Below are 18572 nucleotides of genomic sequence, written 5' to 3' on the forward strand. Positions count from 1 at the left end.
AAACTAGGTCAAATTACAAAGGATAACTGTAAACAAGTAACACAAGTATGTAGGGGCAAAATTAGAAAGGCCAAGGCACAAAATGAGATCAAACTAGCTAGAGACATAAAAGGTAACAAAGAAACATTCTGCAAATACATTAGAAGCAAGAGGAAGACCAAGGACAGGGTAGGCCCATTAGTCAATAAGGAAGGAAAGACAATAACAGAACATGTGAAAATGGGAAAAGGACTAAATGTTTTATGTTTCAGTTTTCACCCAGTTTTCATAGCAACTGGACGTCTAACATAGTGAATGTCAGTGAAAATGAGGTAGGATCAGAGGCTAAAATAGGGAAAGAACAAGTTAAACATTACTTAGACAAGTTAGATATCTTCAAGTCACCAAGGCCTGATGAAATGCATCCTAGAATACTCAAGGAGCTGACTGAGGAGATACCTGAGCCAATAGCTCTGAAAAGTCATGTAAGATGGGAGAGAGGACTGGAAGAGGAGAAATATAGTATCAATCTATAAAAAGGGGATTAGGGATAACCCAGGGAATTACAGACCAGTCAGTTTAACTTTAGTGCCCAGAAAGATAATGGGGCAAATAATGAAGCAATCAATTTGCAAACACCTAGAAGATAATAAGGTGATAAGTAACAGTCAGCATGGATTTGTCAAGAACAAATTGTGTCAAACCAACCTGTTAGCTTTCTTTGACAGGGTAACACGCCTTGTGTATGGGGGAAAATGGTAGATGTGGTATATCTTGACTTTAGTAAGGCTTTTGATACTGTCTCACAGGACCTTCTCATTAACAAACTAGGGAAATACAACCTAGATGGTGTTACTATAAGGTGGGTGCAGAACTGGCTGGAAAACCGTTCCCAGAGAGTAGTTATCAGTGGTTCCATCATGTTGGGAGGGCATAACGAGTGGGGTCCCTCAGGGATCACTTCAGGGTCTGGTTCTGTTCAATGTCTTCATCAATGGTTTAGATGATGGCATAGAGAGCACACTTACAAAGTACACTTATAAAGTTTGTGGACAATACTAAGGTGGGAGGGGTTGCAAGTGCTTTGGAGGATAGGAATAAAATTCAAAATGATCTGGACAAACTGGAGAAATGGTCTGAAGTAAATAGGATGAAATTCAATAAGGACAAATGTAAATGACCCCACTTAGGAAGAAACAATCTTTAAATGTGCAACTGAATTGGGAAATTCAGCACAGCACAGCACAGCCCCCTGGCGCTCAGTAATGGACTCAAGGTCCCAGGCGCTCACAATTGGCAGGAGAGAAAGACACTATGATACAGTTTCCAAAGACCTGAAGACAGTGCTGAGCTATTTGGAAAAATATAGCCCCATATAAACTGTAACCCACAACCAGTTTCTAGGTCTGGCCCTCCAGCAGCTCCATGTCTCATGCATCCGACGAAGTGGGTATTCGCCCACGAAAGCTCATGCTCCAATACATCTGTTAGTCTGTAAGGTGCCATGGGACTCTTTTGCTGCTTTTACAGATTCAGACTAACACAGCTACACCTCTGAAACTGGAGTATTGTGTTCAGGAAGGATGTGGACAAATTGGAGAAAGTCCCTGGGAGAGCAACAAGAATGATTAAAGATCTAGAAAGCATGATCTATGAGGAAAGATTGAAAGAATTAGTCACAGAAGAGAAGACTGAGAGGGGACATGATCACAGTTTTCAAGTACATAAAAGGTTGTTACAAGGAGGAGGGAAAAATTGTTTTTATCAACCTCTGAGGGACAGGACAAGAAGCAACGGGCTTAAATTGCAGCAAGGGAGGCTTAGGTTGGACGTTAGGAAAAAAAAAATCCTGTCAGGGTGGTTAAGCACTGAAATAAATTGCGTACAGAGGTTCTGGAATCTCCCCCCCATTGGAAGTTTTTAAGTGCAGGTTAGTCAGGGATGGTCTAGATCAGAGGTGGCTCTTCAGAGGTTAATATGTGGCACTTTGCATAGGCACTTCCTGGGGCTGGAAGTATAGATGCTAAGTTTCCAGTGTGCAGGGGGGTGCTCACTCACTGCTCAACCCCCTGCTGTGCCCCAGGCCGTGCCCCCATTCCACTCCTTCCCCCAAGGCCCCTGCCCCTTCCCCCAAGCCTGCCAAGCCCTCAAACCTCCTATCCCCAGAGCCTCCGGCGCACACAAAACAGCTGACCGCGACAGGTAGGAGGCATGGGGAGGTGGGGGAGCTAATGGGGGGGGGCTGCTGACGTATTACTGTGGCTCTTTGGCAATGTACATTGGTAAATTTGGGCTCCTTCTCAGGCTCAGGTTGGCCACCCCTGGTCTAGATAATACCTAGTCCTGCCATGAGTGCAGAGAACTGGACTAGGTGTCCTCTCGAGGTCCCTTCCAGTCCTATGATTCTATGGTACTAGAGCAATAGTTGGCGATTTCCCTAAAATCCTCCGTGTAGACAAGGCCTATGAGTGGGAGCGAGGATCTCCTGTCAGTGCCTCTAGGCTAAAATCCACAAGGAAATACTGATGGCTGTTCAGGGATGGCCACTTGAAAAGAGGCGATCGGTCTCTTGTCACTTATCCTGGGCTACAGCGTAGCCGTCACCATTCCTGCAGAGAGAAGGCAAATTTCAGTGAATGCAGCTCCCAAGGCATGAACTGACTCCAATCTGAGTCCAAAGCTCAGAAACAGGGCCCCCGGCCCAGCACAGCCCCCTGGCGCTCAGTAATGGACTCAAGATCCCAGGCGCTCACAATTGGCAGGAGAGAAAGACACTATGATACAGTTTCCAAAGACCTCGGTGCACTGGGTGCTGAGCTCTTTGGAAAAATATAGCCCCATATAAACTGTAACCCACAAGCAGTTTCTGGGTCTGGCCCGCCAGCAGCTCCATTGGGGGTCATTAGCTCAGTCCCGCAGTGGGGCAGTCACACTGTACTGACACTGGCTCCTGTACTGCTGTTGTCCTTAGGCGGGTGTGCAGGGCCCAGCAAGTCCAGGGAATCCCCCCCCATCCCAGGCTCTTTACCTGGGCGTCTCTTTTTCCAGACGACTACTCCGATTATACCACCCATCAGGACAACTGCAGTGATAACTCCAGCCACAGTGCAAATCTGCTTGTTATTTGGTTCTGAAATGGAATGGAGAGAATGATCAATGGAGAAAAATCCACCCCGCACCACTAAACCCCACCTTTCATCTCACTGCAGGGATCAGTCGGTCAGCTCCCCAGGTTAGGGATGAGTCCAGCAACACTCCACCCCTTCCAGTGCACCCACCATGCACCTACCATGCATTGCACCCCACCATAGAAAGTCCTGGACACTAGACCAAGCCTCTACCATTTCAACTCATAATAAATATTTAGCACTTTAACTAGAAGACTTTTATAACATCAATCAATCTTCATAACCCTAACTGTGGGACAGCAGGGATGTCAGTATCGTCCCTAAACGGGAAAGGGGGGAGACTTGCTGAAGATCACACAGTGTGTCGGTGCAAGAGCCAGAAATAGACCCCAGGAATCCTGGCTCCCAGACCTCCTGCTCTAACCTACGAGACCCCACTCTCCTTCTAGAGCCAAGGATAGAAAAGGACAGTTACCTGTTCCATAACTGGCATTCTTTGAGATACGTTGCTCCTGTCTATTCCACAGTAGGTGTGTGTGCTCGCCACGTGCACCGGTGCCGGAAGTTTTTCCTTTAGCAATACCCATACTGAGGGAGCACCGCGGCGACCCCTGGAGTAGCACCTGAATATTGCGCAATAAGGGGAGCCACGGGCTCCCTCACCCTCAGTGCCTTCTTGCCGGACAACTCTCACAGAGGGGAAGGAGGTAGGGATGTGGAATAGACAGGAGCAATGCATCTCGAAGCACGCCAGTTACGGAACAGGTAACTGTCCTTTTTTCTTCGAGTGCTTGCTCCTGTGTATTTCACAGTAGGTGATTCCAAGCAGTATCTGTTGGAGGTGGGTAGGAGTTCACAATGGTTTGGGACGAAGTACCATCCTGCCGAACCCGGCATCATCCCTAGACTGGGAGACGATTGCGTAATGCGAAGTAAATGTGTGAACTGATGCCCAGGTGGCCGCCCTACAAATGTCCTGGATAGGGACATGGGAAACGTAGGTAGCTGAGGAGGCCTGAGCCCTCATAGTGTGCGCTCTGATGATCGGTGGCAGGGGAATCCCTGCCAAATCATAGCATGTGAGTATGCATGAGGTGATACAGCGGGAAAGCCGCTGGGTGGAGACAGGCTGCCCCTTCGCCCACTTGGCCAAGGCAATAAAGAGTTGAGAGGATTTCTGGAACGGCTTAATCTGATCCAGATAAAAAGCCAATGCTCTACGCACATTGAGCTTGTGGAGGCAGCATTCCTTGTTGGAGGAATGGGGCTTAGGACAGAGCATGGGGAGGAAGATGCTCTGCTCCATATGAAAGGCGGAGACCACCTTCGGGAGGAATGCCGGGTGTGGGTGGAGCTGGACTTTATCCCTGTGGAAGACCGTATAGGGGGGTTCTGAGGTTAAGGCCCTGAGTTCCGAGACACGTCGGGCCAAAATGATCGCTACAAGGAAGGCCACCTTCCACAAGAAGTGCGACCAGTAACATGTGGCCAGGGGTTTGAAGGGGGGGCCTCATGAGATGGGACAAGACCAGGTTGAGGTCCCATTGTGGCCCAGGGGGCCTAGCATACGGGAACGAATGGTCAAGGCCCTTCAGGAAACGGGAGGTTATGGAGTGGGAGAAGACCAAGTGCTCCTGCACCGGCGGGTGAAAGGCCAATATGGCCGCGAGGTGCACCCTGAGGCAGGTGCCAGACCCTGTGCCCCAAGGGATAAAAGGTAGTCCAGGACAAACTGGAGAGGTGCGGCGGAGGGGGAGACTCCCTGCTCACTCGCCCACCTGACGAAACTGGACCACTTCGCCACGTACATCCTACGCATGGACAGCCTCCTCATTCAGCCACGGAGCAGCCACGCTGTCAGGTGGAGCGTGGCCAGATTGGGATGGAGGAGGCACACTCTGTCCTGGGAGAGGAGGTCCAGGCGGAGAGGCAGCAACCTTGGGGGGGCTGCCAAGAGGCCTAGGAGGGGCCTGTACCAGTTCTGGTGGGCCCATGCCAGAGCTATGAGAATGACTCTCGCCTTGTCCATTTTTACCTTCTGAAGGATCTTGGCGATGAGGGGGAATGGGGGAAAGGCATGGAGGAGCTGGCCCGACCAGCTCAGGAGGAACACATCGGAGATCGCGCCTTTCCCCACCCCTCCCCTGGAGCAGAACCGGGGGCAATGCCAGTTCTGGCAGGTTGCAAACAGGTTAATCTGGGGAGTTCCCCACTCTTGGAAGAGTCAGTGAGTGACCTCCAAGTGGAGTGACCACTCGTACTGGGGGGAGAAGACCCTGCTGAGGCGATCCGCTTGTGTACTGCGGACGCCCGGGAGGTGAGATATCGTGGGATATACAGAACTCCCATAGGTTCAGGGCTTCCCAGCAGAGGGCTAGGGAGCGAGTTCCGCCTTGCCTGTTGATATAGTACATAGCGGCAGTGTTGTCCGTGAGGACTCTGACCACCTTGCTGCGGAGGTGCATGAGGAAAGCCACACATGCCAACTGTACCTCCCTGAGATCCTTGACGTTTATGTGAAAGGGTAAGTCCGGGGCTGACCACGTTCCCTGGGTTTGCATGTCCCCCATGTGGGCTCCCCAGCCGAGGTCCGAAGCATCGACAGCAGGTCTATGGACGGGTTGGCCTCCCTGAAGGGAACCCCTTGCAGCATGTTGCTTGGGCAGGACCACCATAGAAGGGAACCCAGTATCAGGGATGGAACTGTGAGAATCTTGTCTAGACCGTCCCAAGCTTGGGAGAACTGGGAGGCCAGCCATATCTGGAGGGGCCTCATACGGAGTCTGGCGTGGTGGACCATGTAAGTGCACGCCGCCATATGTCCCAGAATCTGAAGACACGCCCTCACCATGGTCACCGGGAAGGCCGTGACCAAGGCGATGAGATCCCTTAGGGTCTCGAATCTGTCCAGGGGAAGAGAGGCTGTGGCCCTTGAGGAATCCAGCAGGGTCCCAATGAACTCTATGTGCTGAACGGGCACTAATGTTGATTTGGTCTCGTTCACAACAAGGCCTAGATTGGCGCATGTCAATAGGAGCAGCTCCACATGGGACTCCACTTCGAAACAAGACTCTCCCTTGAGGAGCCAGTCATCCAGGTAAGGGAAGATTTGTACCTCCTCCCACCTGAGGTAGGCCGCCACCATGGACATACATTTTGTGAAAACTCTGGGAGTTGTGGATAGGCCAAAGGGGAGGACTGCAAACTGGTAGTGGTCCATCCTTACCATGAATTGGAGGAAGTGCCTGTGCCCCTCAAAAATATGGACGTGAAAATATGCGTACCAGTCCCCTGGGTCCAGGGGGGGGATAATAGAAGCCAGGGACACCATGTGGAACTTGGAACGGGTTAGGAACCTGTTCAGGTCGCGCAGGTCCAGGAAGTATCAGGAGTGGAACCCTTTGCCCTGGAACTGAACCAGTACCCTTTCCACCGCCCCCAGGTGAAGCAGCCGATCCACCTCCTGACTCAGGAGGCGGACATGTTCCGGGTCCCCCGGGGCCATCATGGAGGGCGGGTGATTTGGTGGAGGTGAGGTGAACTGCAATACGCAGCCCTTGGAAATGGTACTGAGGACTCACTGGTCTGAAGTTATGCGGGACCATGCCCTGAGGAAGGCAGACAATCAGTTGCAGAACACAAACTTTATTAACTGGGGGGACTCCCTGCAGATAGTCAAAACCGCCTCTTCCCCTGCCTCTTGCCCTTAGAGAGTCCAGGCTGCGGGGCAGAGTGGGACTGCTGCTGAGGCCAATGCTTCTGGTCTCTGGGTCTTTTGTACGGGGGCTCATATCTGCTCCTCGCAGGTTGAGCCACCTGAAGCGATTTGGCCTTGTCAAATTGGGCGTAGAGGCCCAAGGTCTGCAAGGTGGTGCAGGAATCTTTCATCCCATGCAGCCTGTCGTCCGTCTGGTCCGCAAAGAGTGCCTTGCCATCGAACAGGAGGTCCTGCATCAGAGACCGGGCCTCCGTTGACACCTGGACAACAAGAGCCACGATGCCTGCGCATGGCGGGTCGCCGTGTCAGCAGCATCCAACGCTGCTTGCAGGGCTGCTTTAGCCGCCGTTGACCCCTCTTCCACAAGAGCCTTGAAGTCCTTCCTGTCCGAGTCCGGGAGGAAGGGCTCAAACTTAAGCAGAGACTCCCACAGGTTGAAGTCGTATCTGCTCAGTAAGGCCTGGTGGTAGGCTACCCAAAGCTGGAAACTAGCCAATGAATAAAATTTTCTGCCAAAGGAGTCCAGTCTCCTGGCGTCTTTGTTTTTGGGGGTGGGCACGGGCTGGCCCTGATGCTCTCTGTGGTTTACCGATTCCACCACGAGCGAGTTGGGTACCAGGTGGGAATAAAGAAAGGTATTCGTGGTCCTTCGCCAGCACAAAGTATTTCCTCTCAGCCTTCTTGGAGATTGGGGCCAAGGAGGCAGGAGTTTGTCACAGCGAGTTCGAAATGTTGGCAATACCCTCGTGCAGGGGCAGGGCCACGCAGCCCAGTGCCGAGGGGGACAGGTCATTAAAGAGGGAATCAGATGGACTCTCCATCTCCTCAGCCTGCAGCTGGAGGTTGGATGCCACCCGCTTTAGCAGGTCTTGGTGCGCCTTGAAGTCCTCCTTCAGGACCTATGGCGGTGGCGCCGCTATGGTGTTGTCCGGTGCCAGGAAGAGGGCCCACACGGAGCCAGGCACCTCGGTCGGTGCTGAAGCGTCGAGTCTCAGATGAGAGTCTGGGCACGGGTCCACCGACTTGTGACCGCCGACTTGCCCCGGGGGCGCCTGGAGGAGGCCAATGGAGCCTGAGATGCTCAAGCGACTGAACGGGCCTCCGTCTGGGTTGGCACCGGTGGCCACGGTGCCCACTGGCGCCACTGTCCTTGCCAGGGGGTCCCCTGCCATTGGCCCGGCTGAATGCCCGATGGCACTATGTGTCCTGGCGGAATGGCGCAGACCGAGGATGGGTGGACAGGTGCTGAGGCCGAGGTCGCCGAAGAATGCTCGATGCCCCGGGAGCGGTAGAAACAGTGCCTGTGACGTCGTCTCCCTCGGGACCTGGATCTCGACGTCGAGGACCAGCACCCATGCAATGAACTGCTTCGGTATGCGTTGACGGCGATGCGAAGCCCGGTGCCCTGATGCCGAGGTGCTCTGGGGGGGAGCCTCTGGCGTGACGTCTAGTCGAGCAGGAGCTGGAACAGGAATGATGATGTCTGTCCCATCAAGAGCAGCTCCAGTACCCATGCCTAGCAGGTGAGCATTCCTGGTGCCTTTCTCGGCGCCTACACTCACTGGCAGGAGGCGTAGAGGGCCCCTGCGACTCCCGTCCTGACGGCAGCTCGGATGGTCTGGCCGGCGTCGAGGGTGGCCAGGAGCTGCCAGAAGAGCGGCCGTTGTGCACCAAGTGGTGCAGGGAGAGATCCTCGGAGCAGGAAGTGCGGCTGCTCAGAGAGGTCTGGTGGGCACCCAAAGGAGGCTTTCCTCGAGACCTGGGGCCTGTACCTGGTTGTGAGCTCAGGACGGGCGGGGACATAATGTCCTTCACAGCCTGCCAGTGGGGATGCCTGGGCTGACAGTACCGGGATGCTCCGCTCAACGCAAATCGGAGCCATTGAGCCCGGGGGGGATCGAGGGCTGCCCAGCGCGGGACCAGCCTCCCACTTATCCTTATTGCGGTGTCAATTGCAAGGTCGGGCCCTTCCTTTGCTTTCTGGGGGGAGAGCGGCACCGACTGGTCGAAGGGCCCTCGCTACGTACCGACGACGCAGCGGCTGGCACCGAGTCCAATCTGCACACCAGCGTCAGGGTCAGCACCGACTCCATCAGGAGAGCTTGAAGTCTAAAGTCTCTCTCCTACTTGGTCCTTGGTTTGAACGACCTGCAGATCTTGCAACGGTCACTGACGTGAGTCTCACTCAGGCAGCGAAGACACTCAGCATGAGGGTCGCTCCTGGGCATGGAACAGCGACAGGAGTTGTATGACTTGAAGCCTGGGGCATGGGGCATGCCCTGAGTCCACCCTAACAACTGGAGAACAATTCACGAACGGTACCACTAAGGTCGAGAAGAAGGGCTGCAGCAAAGCTGGAGCAGTAAAGTTCCAACTACCTTCATTGGTGGCAAGCAGTAACTGAGGGTATGGGGAACCCCTGGCTCCCCTTATAGCGCGATATTCAGGTGCTACTCCAGGGGTTGCCGCGGTGCTCCCCCAGTACAGGTACTGCTAAGGGAAAACTTCCAGCACTGGTGCATGTGGCGAGCATGCACACCTACTGTGGAATACACCTGAGCAATCACTCGAAGAAGAACCAGGAGTTCTGGCTCCCAGATCCCTTGCTCTAACCCACTAGCCTCCACTTACCTCCTAGAGCCAAGGACAAAACCCAGGATTCCTGGCTCCCAGCCCCTAACCCCCCTTGACCATGCTCACTTTCATGACTAATGGAACACAGTCCCATTGCGGGAGTCTGGTGACAAACTGGAAACTGACCTCAAAGCTCTGGATTTCCCTGCCATGACTGGAGTTACAGACACAGTGCATGTTTTTTGAGGTGTCAGGAAGTGAAGAGGGGACGACAGAGATATTTTAATACTGTTCTTGGTTTATATAAACCTGTTAAATCCCAAGTTCTCTATACACTTTCAGTTTCACTAATCACTTCTCCTGTTGTCTGAAAGATCCATATAATAATACAGCAAAAAGAAAACATATTTCTAAGAGAATAAGGAAATGTGGTTTCTGACACATAAATTGGCAGGGGACGTGGCAGCAGGATTATGTGAAACCATCTGCTGACTAGATTTCCAGTGCAGGCTGCCTTTTTAGAAATTGTTTGCACTTCTAAATGCTGCATTTTTCCACATCCCAATTAACCAAGCAAAAAGATGGCTGGAAGGCAGCTCCATGTGTAATAAAGACTTCCTTGTGCTAGTGGCATAGGAGATTCTCCCCCTTGATGCAGGGGCTCTAAACTGCCTCCTCGCTCCATTCCAAGGCCACACCCTCCCTTCCAGCATCACTGTGCACAGAAACAAGCTGCTCCCAACATTAAACCTCTCTCTCTGGCCACATGGACAAGAATGAAGGGCCCGTAGAGCTATGTTTCTGAGAACCTGCTGGATCATTGGATTGGAAGGGACCTCGAGAGGCAGGACCACGAGTGCATGAAGTTGACACTGGGCTGGAAACTGAAGCAAGACCAATTCAGTCTGGAAATAAGGGGCAGATTTGAGCTTCCTCTGGGATGTGGTAAATTCTCCATCCCTTGGAGACTTTACATCTGGAATGGACATCTCTTTCTGAAGGAGCAGATCTCGTTTGCCCACAGATGACCAGACTGGATGCTGGGGTACCTGGTGTGATTTCCCCCCCTGCCCTGGGCTATGCAGGAGCTCAGATCAGATTATTAGAATGGTCCCTTCAGGCCTTAATGTCTCATTGTTAATCTTCTCCCTTCAGAGACACTGTATTGCTGAGATGTATCCAACAGCCCCAGAGGCAGCAAACTGGAGAGCAAGACATGAGCCCCAGGCACTGCAGGCCCCAACTCTAGCACTAGAACCTGACTGCAGAGGGACAGGGCCAAAGAGGACAGGGCCTCACAGGCCCTGAGGAAATTCCAGCTTCAGCCTATAAATCCGAATGAGAATTTTCAGGGTTTGAGTTTAATGGATTCCCCCCTCTCTCACTAGGAAAACACAAACACACAAACTCCTTACCCCAGGGGACAGAGAGTGGCTCTAACAGGCTTTCATGTTCCACGTGACATGAATAATGGGCCTTGATCTTGGGATCAATCTCCATTGTCACCCAGGTCTGGTAGGTCCCGTCCCCACTGGGTAGGATGCCTTCAGAGTAGGTCTCCTGCTCTCTGCTCTCTCCATTTCTCAGCCAGGTCACGGTGATGTCCCGGGGGTAGAACCCACTGACCTTACAAGAGAGGGTGGTGAGGCCGTCATGAGATGACCTATCACTCACTCTAGCTGTTGGGCGCACTGCAAAAAAGAAGAAATTGAAGTTAGCTGTTTTCAAGCTCTAATCCAGGCAGCCTTTGCTGGGGCTTTGCAGCATGAAATTCTGAGACCCCGGCAGTGGGAGAGGATGAGAGTCCATGAGACGGAATCCCTCTGATGAGAGAGAACCACCATGTTAGAGAATTCTTGTGCCGAATTCACAACATCAGCAACGGTGAACCCTGAATCCAGGTCCCTGACCAGATTCTATGAGTGTGGTAACCAGAAGCCTCTGCTCCCAGCCACAGTGACACAAGTACCTTGAAAGGATTCACTAAGCTCCAGATACAGGTGTCAATCATGTGCTAGGTTTGTGCCCATCTCCTCTCAGTCCCTGAATTGGAAAGAGGGAAAAATCTTGCCCTGGCCAGGGAGCAAAAAATGAACTACACAAACTGATCAATTAGAGATGGAAAGGGCCCATTAAACAAAAAGTGACACACAGAGCTAAACTGCCTCTCAAACTAGCTAATATTAATTGCCTAATTTCTTCTCGGTTGTTACTAAATCCATTTACCCAATATTATGGATTTCAAAAGGATTTACACATGCTGAAAAATTAGTTTCCCAGCCCCTTGGTACTGAAATACACATTACACTGCTGTGCAGGGCTTTTTCTTCTTGGCATTTGTAAAGAGGGCCAAGGACATGAATTCATGAATAGGTCGGAATATGAACAAGATGCTGCTAGACAACTCTCTGACACCACATTCTACAGGCCATTACCCTCTGATCCCACTGAGGGTTACCAAAAGAAACTAAACCATCTGCCTAAGAAACTCCCTAAAGAAGCACAGGAACAAATCTGCACAGACACACCTCTAGAACCCCGACCAGGGGTATTCTATGTGCTACCCAAGATCCATAAACCTGGGAATCCTGGACGGTCCATCACCTCAGGCATTGGCAACCTGACAGCAGGATTATCTGGCTATGTAGATTCTCTCCTCAGGCCCTACGCTACCAGCACTCCCAGCTATCTTCAAAACACCACTGACTTCCTGAGGAAACTACAATCTTTCTGAAAACACCATCCTGGCCACGATGGCTATAGAAGCCCTCTACACCAACATTCCAGACAAAGATGGACTACAAAGTATCAGGAATAGCATCCCCACTATCATCACGGCAAACCTGGTGTCTGAACTTTTTGACTTTGACTTTCCTAGAAAGGCAGGCTCCAGTTTCTAGGAAAAGGCAGGTGTTAGTAATGGGAGATTTGATTATTAGAAATATAGATAGCTCGGTCTGTGATGACCGGGAGAACCGTATGGTGACTTGCCTGCCTGGTGCGAAGGTTGCGGATCTCTCGAGGCATCTAGATAGACTTATGTGTAGTGCTGGGGAGGAGCCGGTGGTCATGGTACATGTAGGTACCAATGACATAGGGAAGGGTAGGAGAGATGTCCTGGAAGCCAAATTTAGGCTGCTAGGGAAGAGACTGCAATCCAGGACCTCTATGGTGGCATTTTCAGAAATGCTCCCAGTTCCACGCGCAGGGCCAGGTAGGCAGGCAGAGCTTCAGAGTCTCAATGCGTGGATGAGACGATGGTGTAGAGAGGAGAGGTTCACGTTCATTAGGAACTGGGGAAACTTCTGGGATGGGAGGAGCCTATACAGGAGAGATGGGCTCCACCTAAACCAAAGTGGAACCAGACTGCTGGCGCTATACATTAAAAAGGTTGTAGAGCAGTTTTTAAACTAGGAGATGGGGGAAAGCCGACTGCTGCAGAGGAGCGTGTGGATCGGACACAGACTTCTCTTAGGGGAGAGTCTGATGATAGAGAATCTCAAGGTTATAGTCAGGAGCAGAGGAATGAGAAATATAATGTAAGGGCCGGATCAGATGATAAACAGTCACATAAAAAAGAATCTGGCACATCAGAAAAAGGCAGGCTAATAAACAGGGACAAGTTTTTAAAGTGCTTGTACACAAATGCCAGAAGTCTAAATAATAAGATGGGTGAACTAGAGTGCCTTGTGATAAAGGAGGATATAGATATAATAGGCATCACAGAAACCTGGTGGACTGAGAGCAATCAATGGGACACAATCATTCCGGGGTACAAAATATATCGGAAGGACAGAGCAGGCCGTGCAGGGGGAGGAGTGGCACTATATGTTAAAGAAAGTGTAGATTCAAATGAAGTAAAAATCTTAAGCGAATCCACAGGTTCCATAGAGTCTCTATGGATAGAAATTTCATGCTCTAGTAAAAATATAACAGTAGGGATCTATTATCGACCACCTGACCAGGACAGTAATAGTGATGATGAAATGCTAAGGGAAATTAGAGAGGCTATCAAAATTAAGAACCCAATAATAGTGGGGGATTTCAATTATCCCCATATTGACTGGGAACATTTCACTTCAGCTCGAAATGCAGAGATAAAATTTCTCGATACTTTAAATGACTGCTTCATGGAGCAGCTGATACGGGAACCCACAAGGGGAGAGGCGACTCTAGATTTAATCCTGAGTGGAGCGCAGGAGCTGGTCCAAGAGGTAACTATAGCAGGACCGCTTGGAAATAGTGACCATAATACAATAGCATTCAACATCCCTGTGGTGGGAAGAACATCTCAACTGCCCAACACTGTGGCCTTTAATTTCAAAAGGGGGATCTATGCAAAAATGAGGGGGTTAGTTAGACAAAAGTTAAAAGGTACAGTGACTAAAGTGAAATCCCTGCAAGTTGCGTGGGCCCTTTTTAAAGACACCATAATAGAGGCCCAACTTCAATGTTTACCCCAAATTAAGAAAAACAGTAAAAGAACTAAAAAAGAGCCACCGTGGCTTAACAACCATGTAAAAGAAGCAGTGAGAGATAAAAGGACTTCCTTTAAAAAGTGGAAGTCAAATCCTAGTGAGGCACATAGAAAGGAGCACAAACACTGCCAACTTAAGTGCAAGAGTGTAATAAGAAAAGCCAAAGAGGAGTTTGAAGAACGGCTAGCCAAAAACTCCAAAGGTAATAACAAAATGTTTTTTAAGTACATCAGAAGCAGGAAGCCTGCTAAACAACCAGTGGGGCCCCTTGACGATGAAAATACAAAAGGAGCGCTTAAAGACGATAAAGTCATTGCGGAGAAAGTAAATGGATTCTTTGCTTCAGTCTTCACGGCTGAGGATGTTAGGGAGATTCCCAAACCTGAGCTGGCTTTTGTAGGTGACAAATCTGAGGAACTGTCACAGATTGAAGTATCACTAGAGGAGGTTTTGGAATTAATTGATAAACTCAACATTAACAAGTCACCGGGACCAGATGGCATTCACCCAAGAGTTCTGAAAGAACTCAAATGTGAAGTTGCGGAACTATTAACTAAGGTTTGTAACCTGTCCTTTAAATCGGCTTCGGTACCCAATGACTGGAAGTTAGCTAATGTAACGCCAATATTTAAAAAGGGCTCTAGGGGTGATCCCGGCAATTACAGACCGGTAAGTCTAACGTCGGTACCGGGCAAATTAGTTGAAACAATACTAAAGAATAAAATTGTCAGACACATAGAGAAACATAAACTGTTGAGCAATAGTCAACATGGTTTCTGTAAAGGGAAATCGTGTCTTACTAATCTATTAGAGTTCTTTGAAGGGGTCAACAAACATGTGGACAAGGGGGATCCGGTGGACATAGTGTACTTAGATTTCCAGAAAGCCTTTGACAAGGTCCCTCACCAAAGGCTCTTACGTAAATTAAGCTGTCATGGGATAAAAGGAAAGGTCCTTTCATGGATTGAGAACTGGTTAAAGGACAGGGAACAAAGGGTAGGAATTAATGGTAAATTCTCAGAATGGAGAGGGGTAACTAGTGGTGTTCCCCAAGGGTCAGTCCTAGGACCAATCCTATTCAATTTATTCATAAATGATCTGGAGAAAGGGGTAAACAGTGAGGTGGCAAAGTTTGCAGATGATACTAAACTACTCAAGATAGTTAAGACCAAAGCAGATTGTGAAGAACTTCAAAAAGATCTCACAAAACTAAGTGATTGGGCAACAAAATGGCAAATGAAATTTAATGTGGATAAATGTAAAGTAATGCACATTGGAAAAAATAACCCCAACTATACATACAACATGATGGGGGCTAATTTAGCTACAACGAGTCAGGAAAAAGATCTTGGAGTTATCGTGGATAGTTCTCTGAAGATGTCCACGCAGTGTGCAGAGGCGGTCAAAAAAGCAAACAGGATGTTGGGAATCATTAAAAAGGGGATAGAGAATAAGACTGAGAATATATTATTGCCCTTATATAAATCCATGGTACGCCCACATCTCGAATAGTGTGTACAGATGTGGTCTCCTCACCTCAAAAAAGATATTCTAGCACTAGAAAAGGTTCAGAAAAGGGCAACTAAAATGATTAGGGGTTTAGAGAGGGTCCCATACGAGGAAAGATTAAAGAGGCTAGGACTCTTCAGTTTGGAAAAGAGAAGACTAAGGGGGGACATGATAGAGGTATATAAAATCATGAGTGATGTTGAGAAAGTGGATAAGGAAAAGTTATTTACTTATTCCCATAATACAAGAACTAGGGGTCACCAAATGAAATTAATAGGCAGCAGGTTTAAAACAAATAAAAGGAAGTTCTTCTTCACGCAGCGCACAGTCAACTTGTGGAACTCCTTACCTGAGGAGGTTGTGAAGGCTAGGACTATAACAATGTTTAAAAGGGGACTGGATAAATTCATGGTGGCTATTCATAAATGGCTATTAGCCAGGATGGGTAAGAATGGTGTCCCTAGCCTCTGTTCGTCAGAGGATGGAGATGGATGGCAGGAGAGAGATCACTTGATCATTACCTGTTAGGTTCACTCCCTCAGGGGCACCTGGCATTGGCCACTGTCGGTAGACAGATACTGGGCTAGATGGACCTTTGGTCTGACCCGGTACGGCCTTTCTTATGTTCTTATGTTCTTATGTCCTCACCCACAACTATTTCACATTTGGGGACAATTTATACCTGCAAGTCAGCGGCACTGTGATGGGTACCCGCATGGCCCCACAGTATGCCAACATTTTTATGGCTGACCTAGAACAACGCTTCCTCAGCTCTGGCCCCCTTATGCCTCTACTCTACTTGCGCTACATTGAGGACATCTTCATCATCTGGACCCAGGGGAAGGAGGCCCTTGAGGAATTCCACCAAGATTTCAACGATTTCCACCCTACCATCAACCTCAGCCTGGACCAGTCCACACAAGAGGTCCACTTCCTAGACACTACAGTGCTCGTAAGCGATGGTCACATAAACATCACTCTATACCGGAAAACTACTGACCATTATACTTACCTGCATGCCTCCAGCTTTCATCCAGACCACATCACACGATCCATTGTCTACAGACAAGCTCTAAGATACAACTGCATTTGCTCCAACCCCGCAGACACAGACAAAAACCTACAAGATCTTAATCAAGCATTCTTAAAACTGTAATACCCACCTGGTAAGGTGAAGAAACAGACTGACAGAGCCAGAAGGGTACCGAGAAGTCACCTACTACAAGACAGGTCCAACAAAGAAAGTAACAGAACGCCACTAGCCATCACCTACAGCCCCCAACTAAAACCTCTTCAACGCATCATCAAAGATCTACAGCCTATCCTGAAGGATGATCCCTCACTCTCAGAGACCTTAGGAGACAGGCCAGTCCTCGCTGACAGACAGCCCCCCAACCTGAAGCAAATACTCACCAGCAACTACACACCACACAACAAAAACACTAACCAAGGACCCAAACCCTGCTACAAACCCTGGTGCCAACTCTGTCCACATATCTATTCAAGAGACACCATCATAGAACCTAACTACATCAGCCAGACTATCCGGGGCTCATTCACCTGCACATCTACCAATGTGATATATGCCATCATGTGCCAGCAGTTCCCATCTGCCATGTACATTGGCCAGACTAGACAGTGTCTATGCTAAAGAATAAATGGACACAAATCTGACATCAGGAATCATAACATTCAAAAACCAGTAGGAGAACACTTCAACCTCTCTGGTCACTGAATAACAGACCTCAAAGTGGCAATTCTTCAACAAAAAAAACTTCAAAAATAGACTCCAACATGAAGCTGCAGAACTGGAATTAATTTGCAAACTAGATACCATCAGATTAGGCCTGAATAAAGACTGGGAGCAGTTGAGTCATTACAAACCTAAACTTAAATTTCCCCAATACTAATTTCTCCTACTGTTACTCACACCTTCTTCTCAACTGTCTGTAATGGGCCACTCTCTTACCACTTTACCTGCTCCTGTATCTTTTACTTCATACATCTGATGAAGTGGGTTCTAGTCCATGAAAGCTTATGCCCAAATACATTTGTTAGTCTCCAAGGACTCGATTTTTTGCTGATACAGACTAACATGGCTACTACTGAAAGCTTCTCTACAGTGAGCTGCTTTTAACATTTTTCAATTTATCATCTTTTCTCCACATAGCTGGGTGCAAGGCTAGCTGAACGGCCACCTATCCCCCTGCTCCATTTTGGAACTGGGGCTCGGGAATGGAGATGTAACTTGTAATGACCTCCTGGGTGGGGCTTGTCCCCCGGCCTTACCTTTCCTCTGCAGAGTCTCCTTCCCGTACTCTAGAGAACTCCTTAGCCAGGAAATACATTTCTCCTCCCGGTAGAGTTTCCAGTACTGGTTGTCAAACACTTCAGCATCCCATCTCCTCTTGGTGATCTGAGCCCCAATATCTGCTGCTACCCATGTCATGGTCTCCTTATCGAAGGTAAGAAAGTCTCGTCCGTCATACGAATCCTGATAAAACCCCTGAGTGGTGTTGTCTTCCCGGAGATCACAGCCGAATATTGTCTGGATAATGTGAAAACCTGAAACACAGCTGAGGGTCAGCAGCAGCCTGTCTGTGAAAATCTCACCAACAGCCCACTGCAGGTAGCCCAGTGGATCCTCCCCTTGCTACTGGGCCCTCCTTCCCTTGAGAAACAGGGTCCTCATTTATGCTTTGGGCTCTAAAACCTCCCAGCTCCTTTCAGGGGGGAACCCAGACACACAGGGGGTCCCCCCTCCATACCGTTGGGTCTTGTACACTAAAGGCCCCAACTCCAGAGAGCTCACACCCTTCAAGGAGTACCTCATTGCTGCTTGTTCTTCTATCCTCAACAACCCCAAAGGGAATCCTTCGGATATTGCAGGGATCTATCCCCTCTAGCTCTCTGAGGATCCCCCCACTTCTAGTAGTGAGGGTCATTCTGGAGAAGAGAGGGAGTGGAGGTGGTCTCTCCTGCTCTGGTTGTATTAATTTTGCAAGCTCCCCAGGATCACTTTGTCCGCCACCCCTCCATTCACAGTACCGCCCCCCAGGCCCACTGGGAGGGGATGCAGGAGGTCTGTCCCTCACACTAACCTCTGCTCTGGTTTAATGACCTCACAGAATCCCCAGGGTCACTCTGTTTCCCTGCCCCATCTTCCCTGTGCCCCCAACTCAATCT

The 18572-nt window shown here is 49.6% G+C and overlaps 1 protein-coding gene across 1 annotated transcript in view; it reads right to left on the reverse strand.

Annotated features, from left to right (window-relative positions):
• Positions 1 to 2551: 2551 nt before the first annotated feature.
• LOC123371187 (major histocompatibility complex class I-related gene protein-like) overlaps positions 2552 to 18572 on the reverse strand; it is a 30483-nt gene continuing 14462 nt past the window's right edge. Inside the window, exons 2-5 of the mRNA XM_045018487.1 lie at positions 17676 to 17951; positions 10815 to 11090; positions 3001 to 3109; positions 2552 to 2588 (exon numbers count right to left, since the gene is read on the reverse strand). Coding sequence (XP_044874422.1) covers positions 2552 to 2588; positions 3001 to 3109; positions 10815 to 11090; positions 17676 to 17951 — 698 coding nt within the window. The remainder of the gene's footprint in view (positions 2589 to 3000; positions 3110 to 10814; positions 11091 to 17675; positions 17952 to 18572) is intronic.

Source organism: Mauremys mutica, chromosome 5, assembly GCF_020497125.1.
Source record: "Mauremys mutica isolate MM-2020 ecotype Southern chromosome 5, ASM2049712v1, whole genome shotgun sequence".
Lineage (NCBI taxonomy): Eukaryota > Metazoa > Chordata > Testudines > Geoemydidae > Mauremys > Mauremys mutica.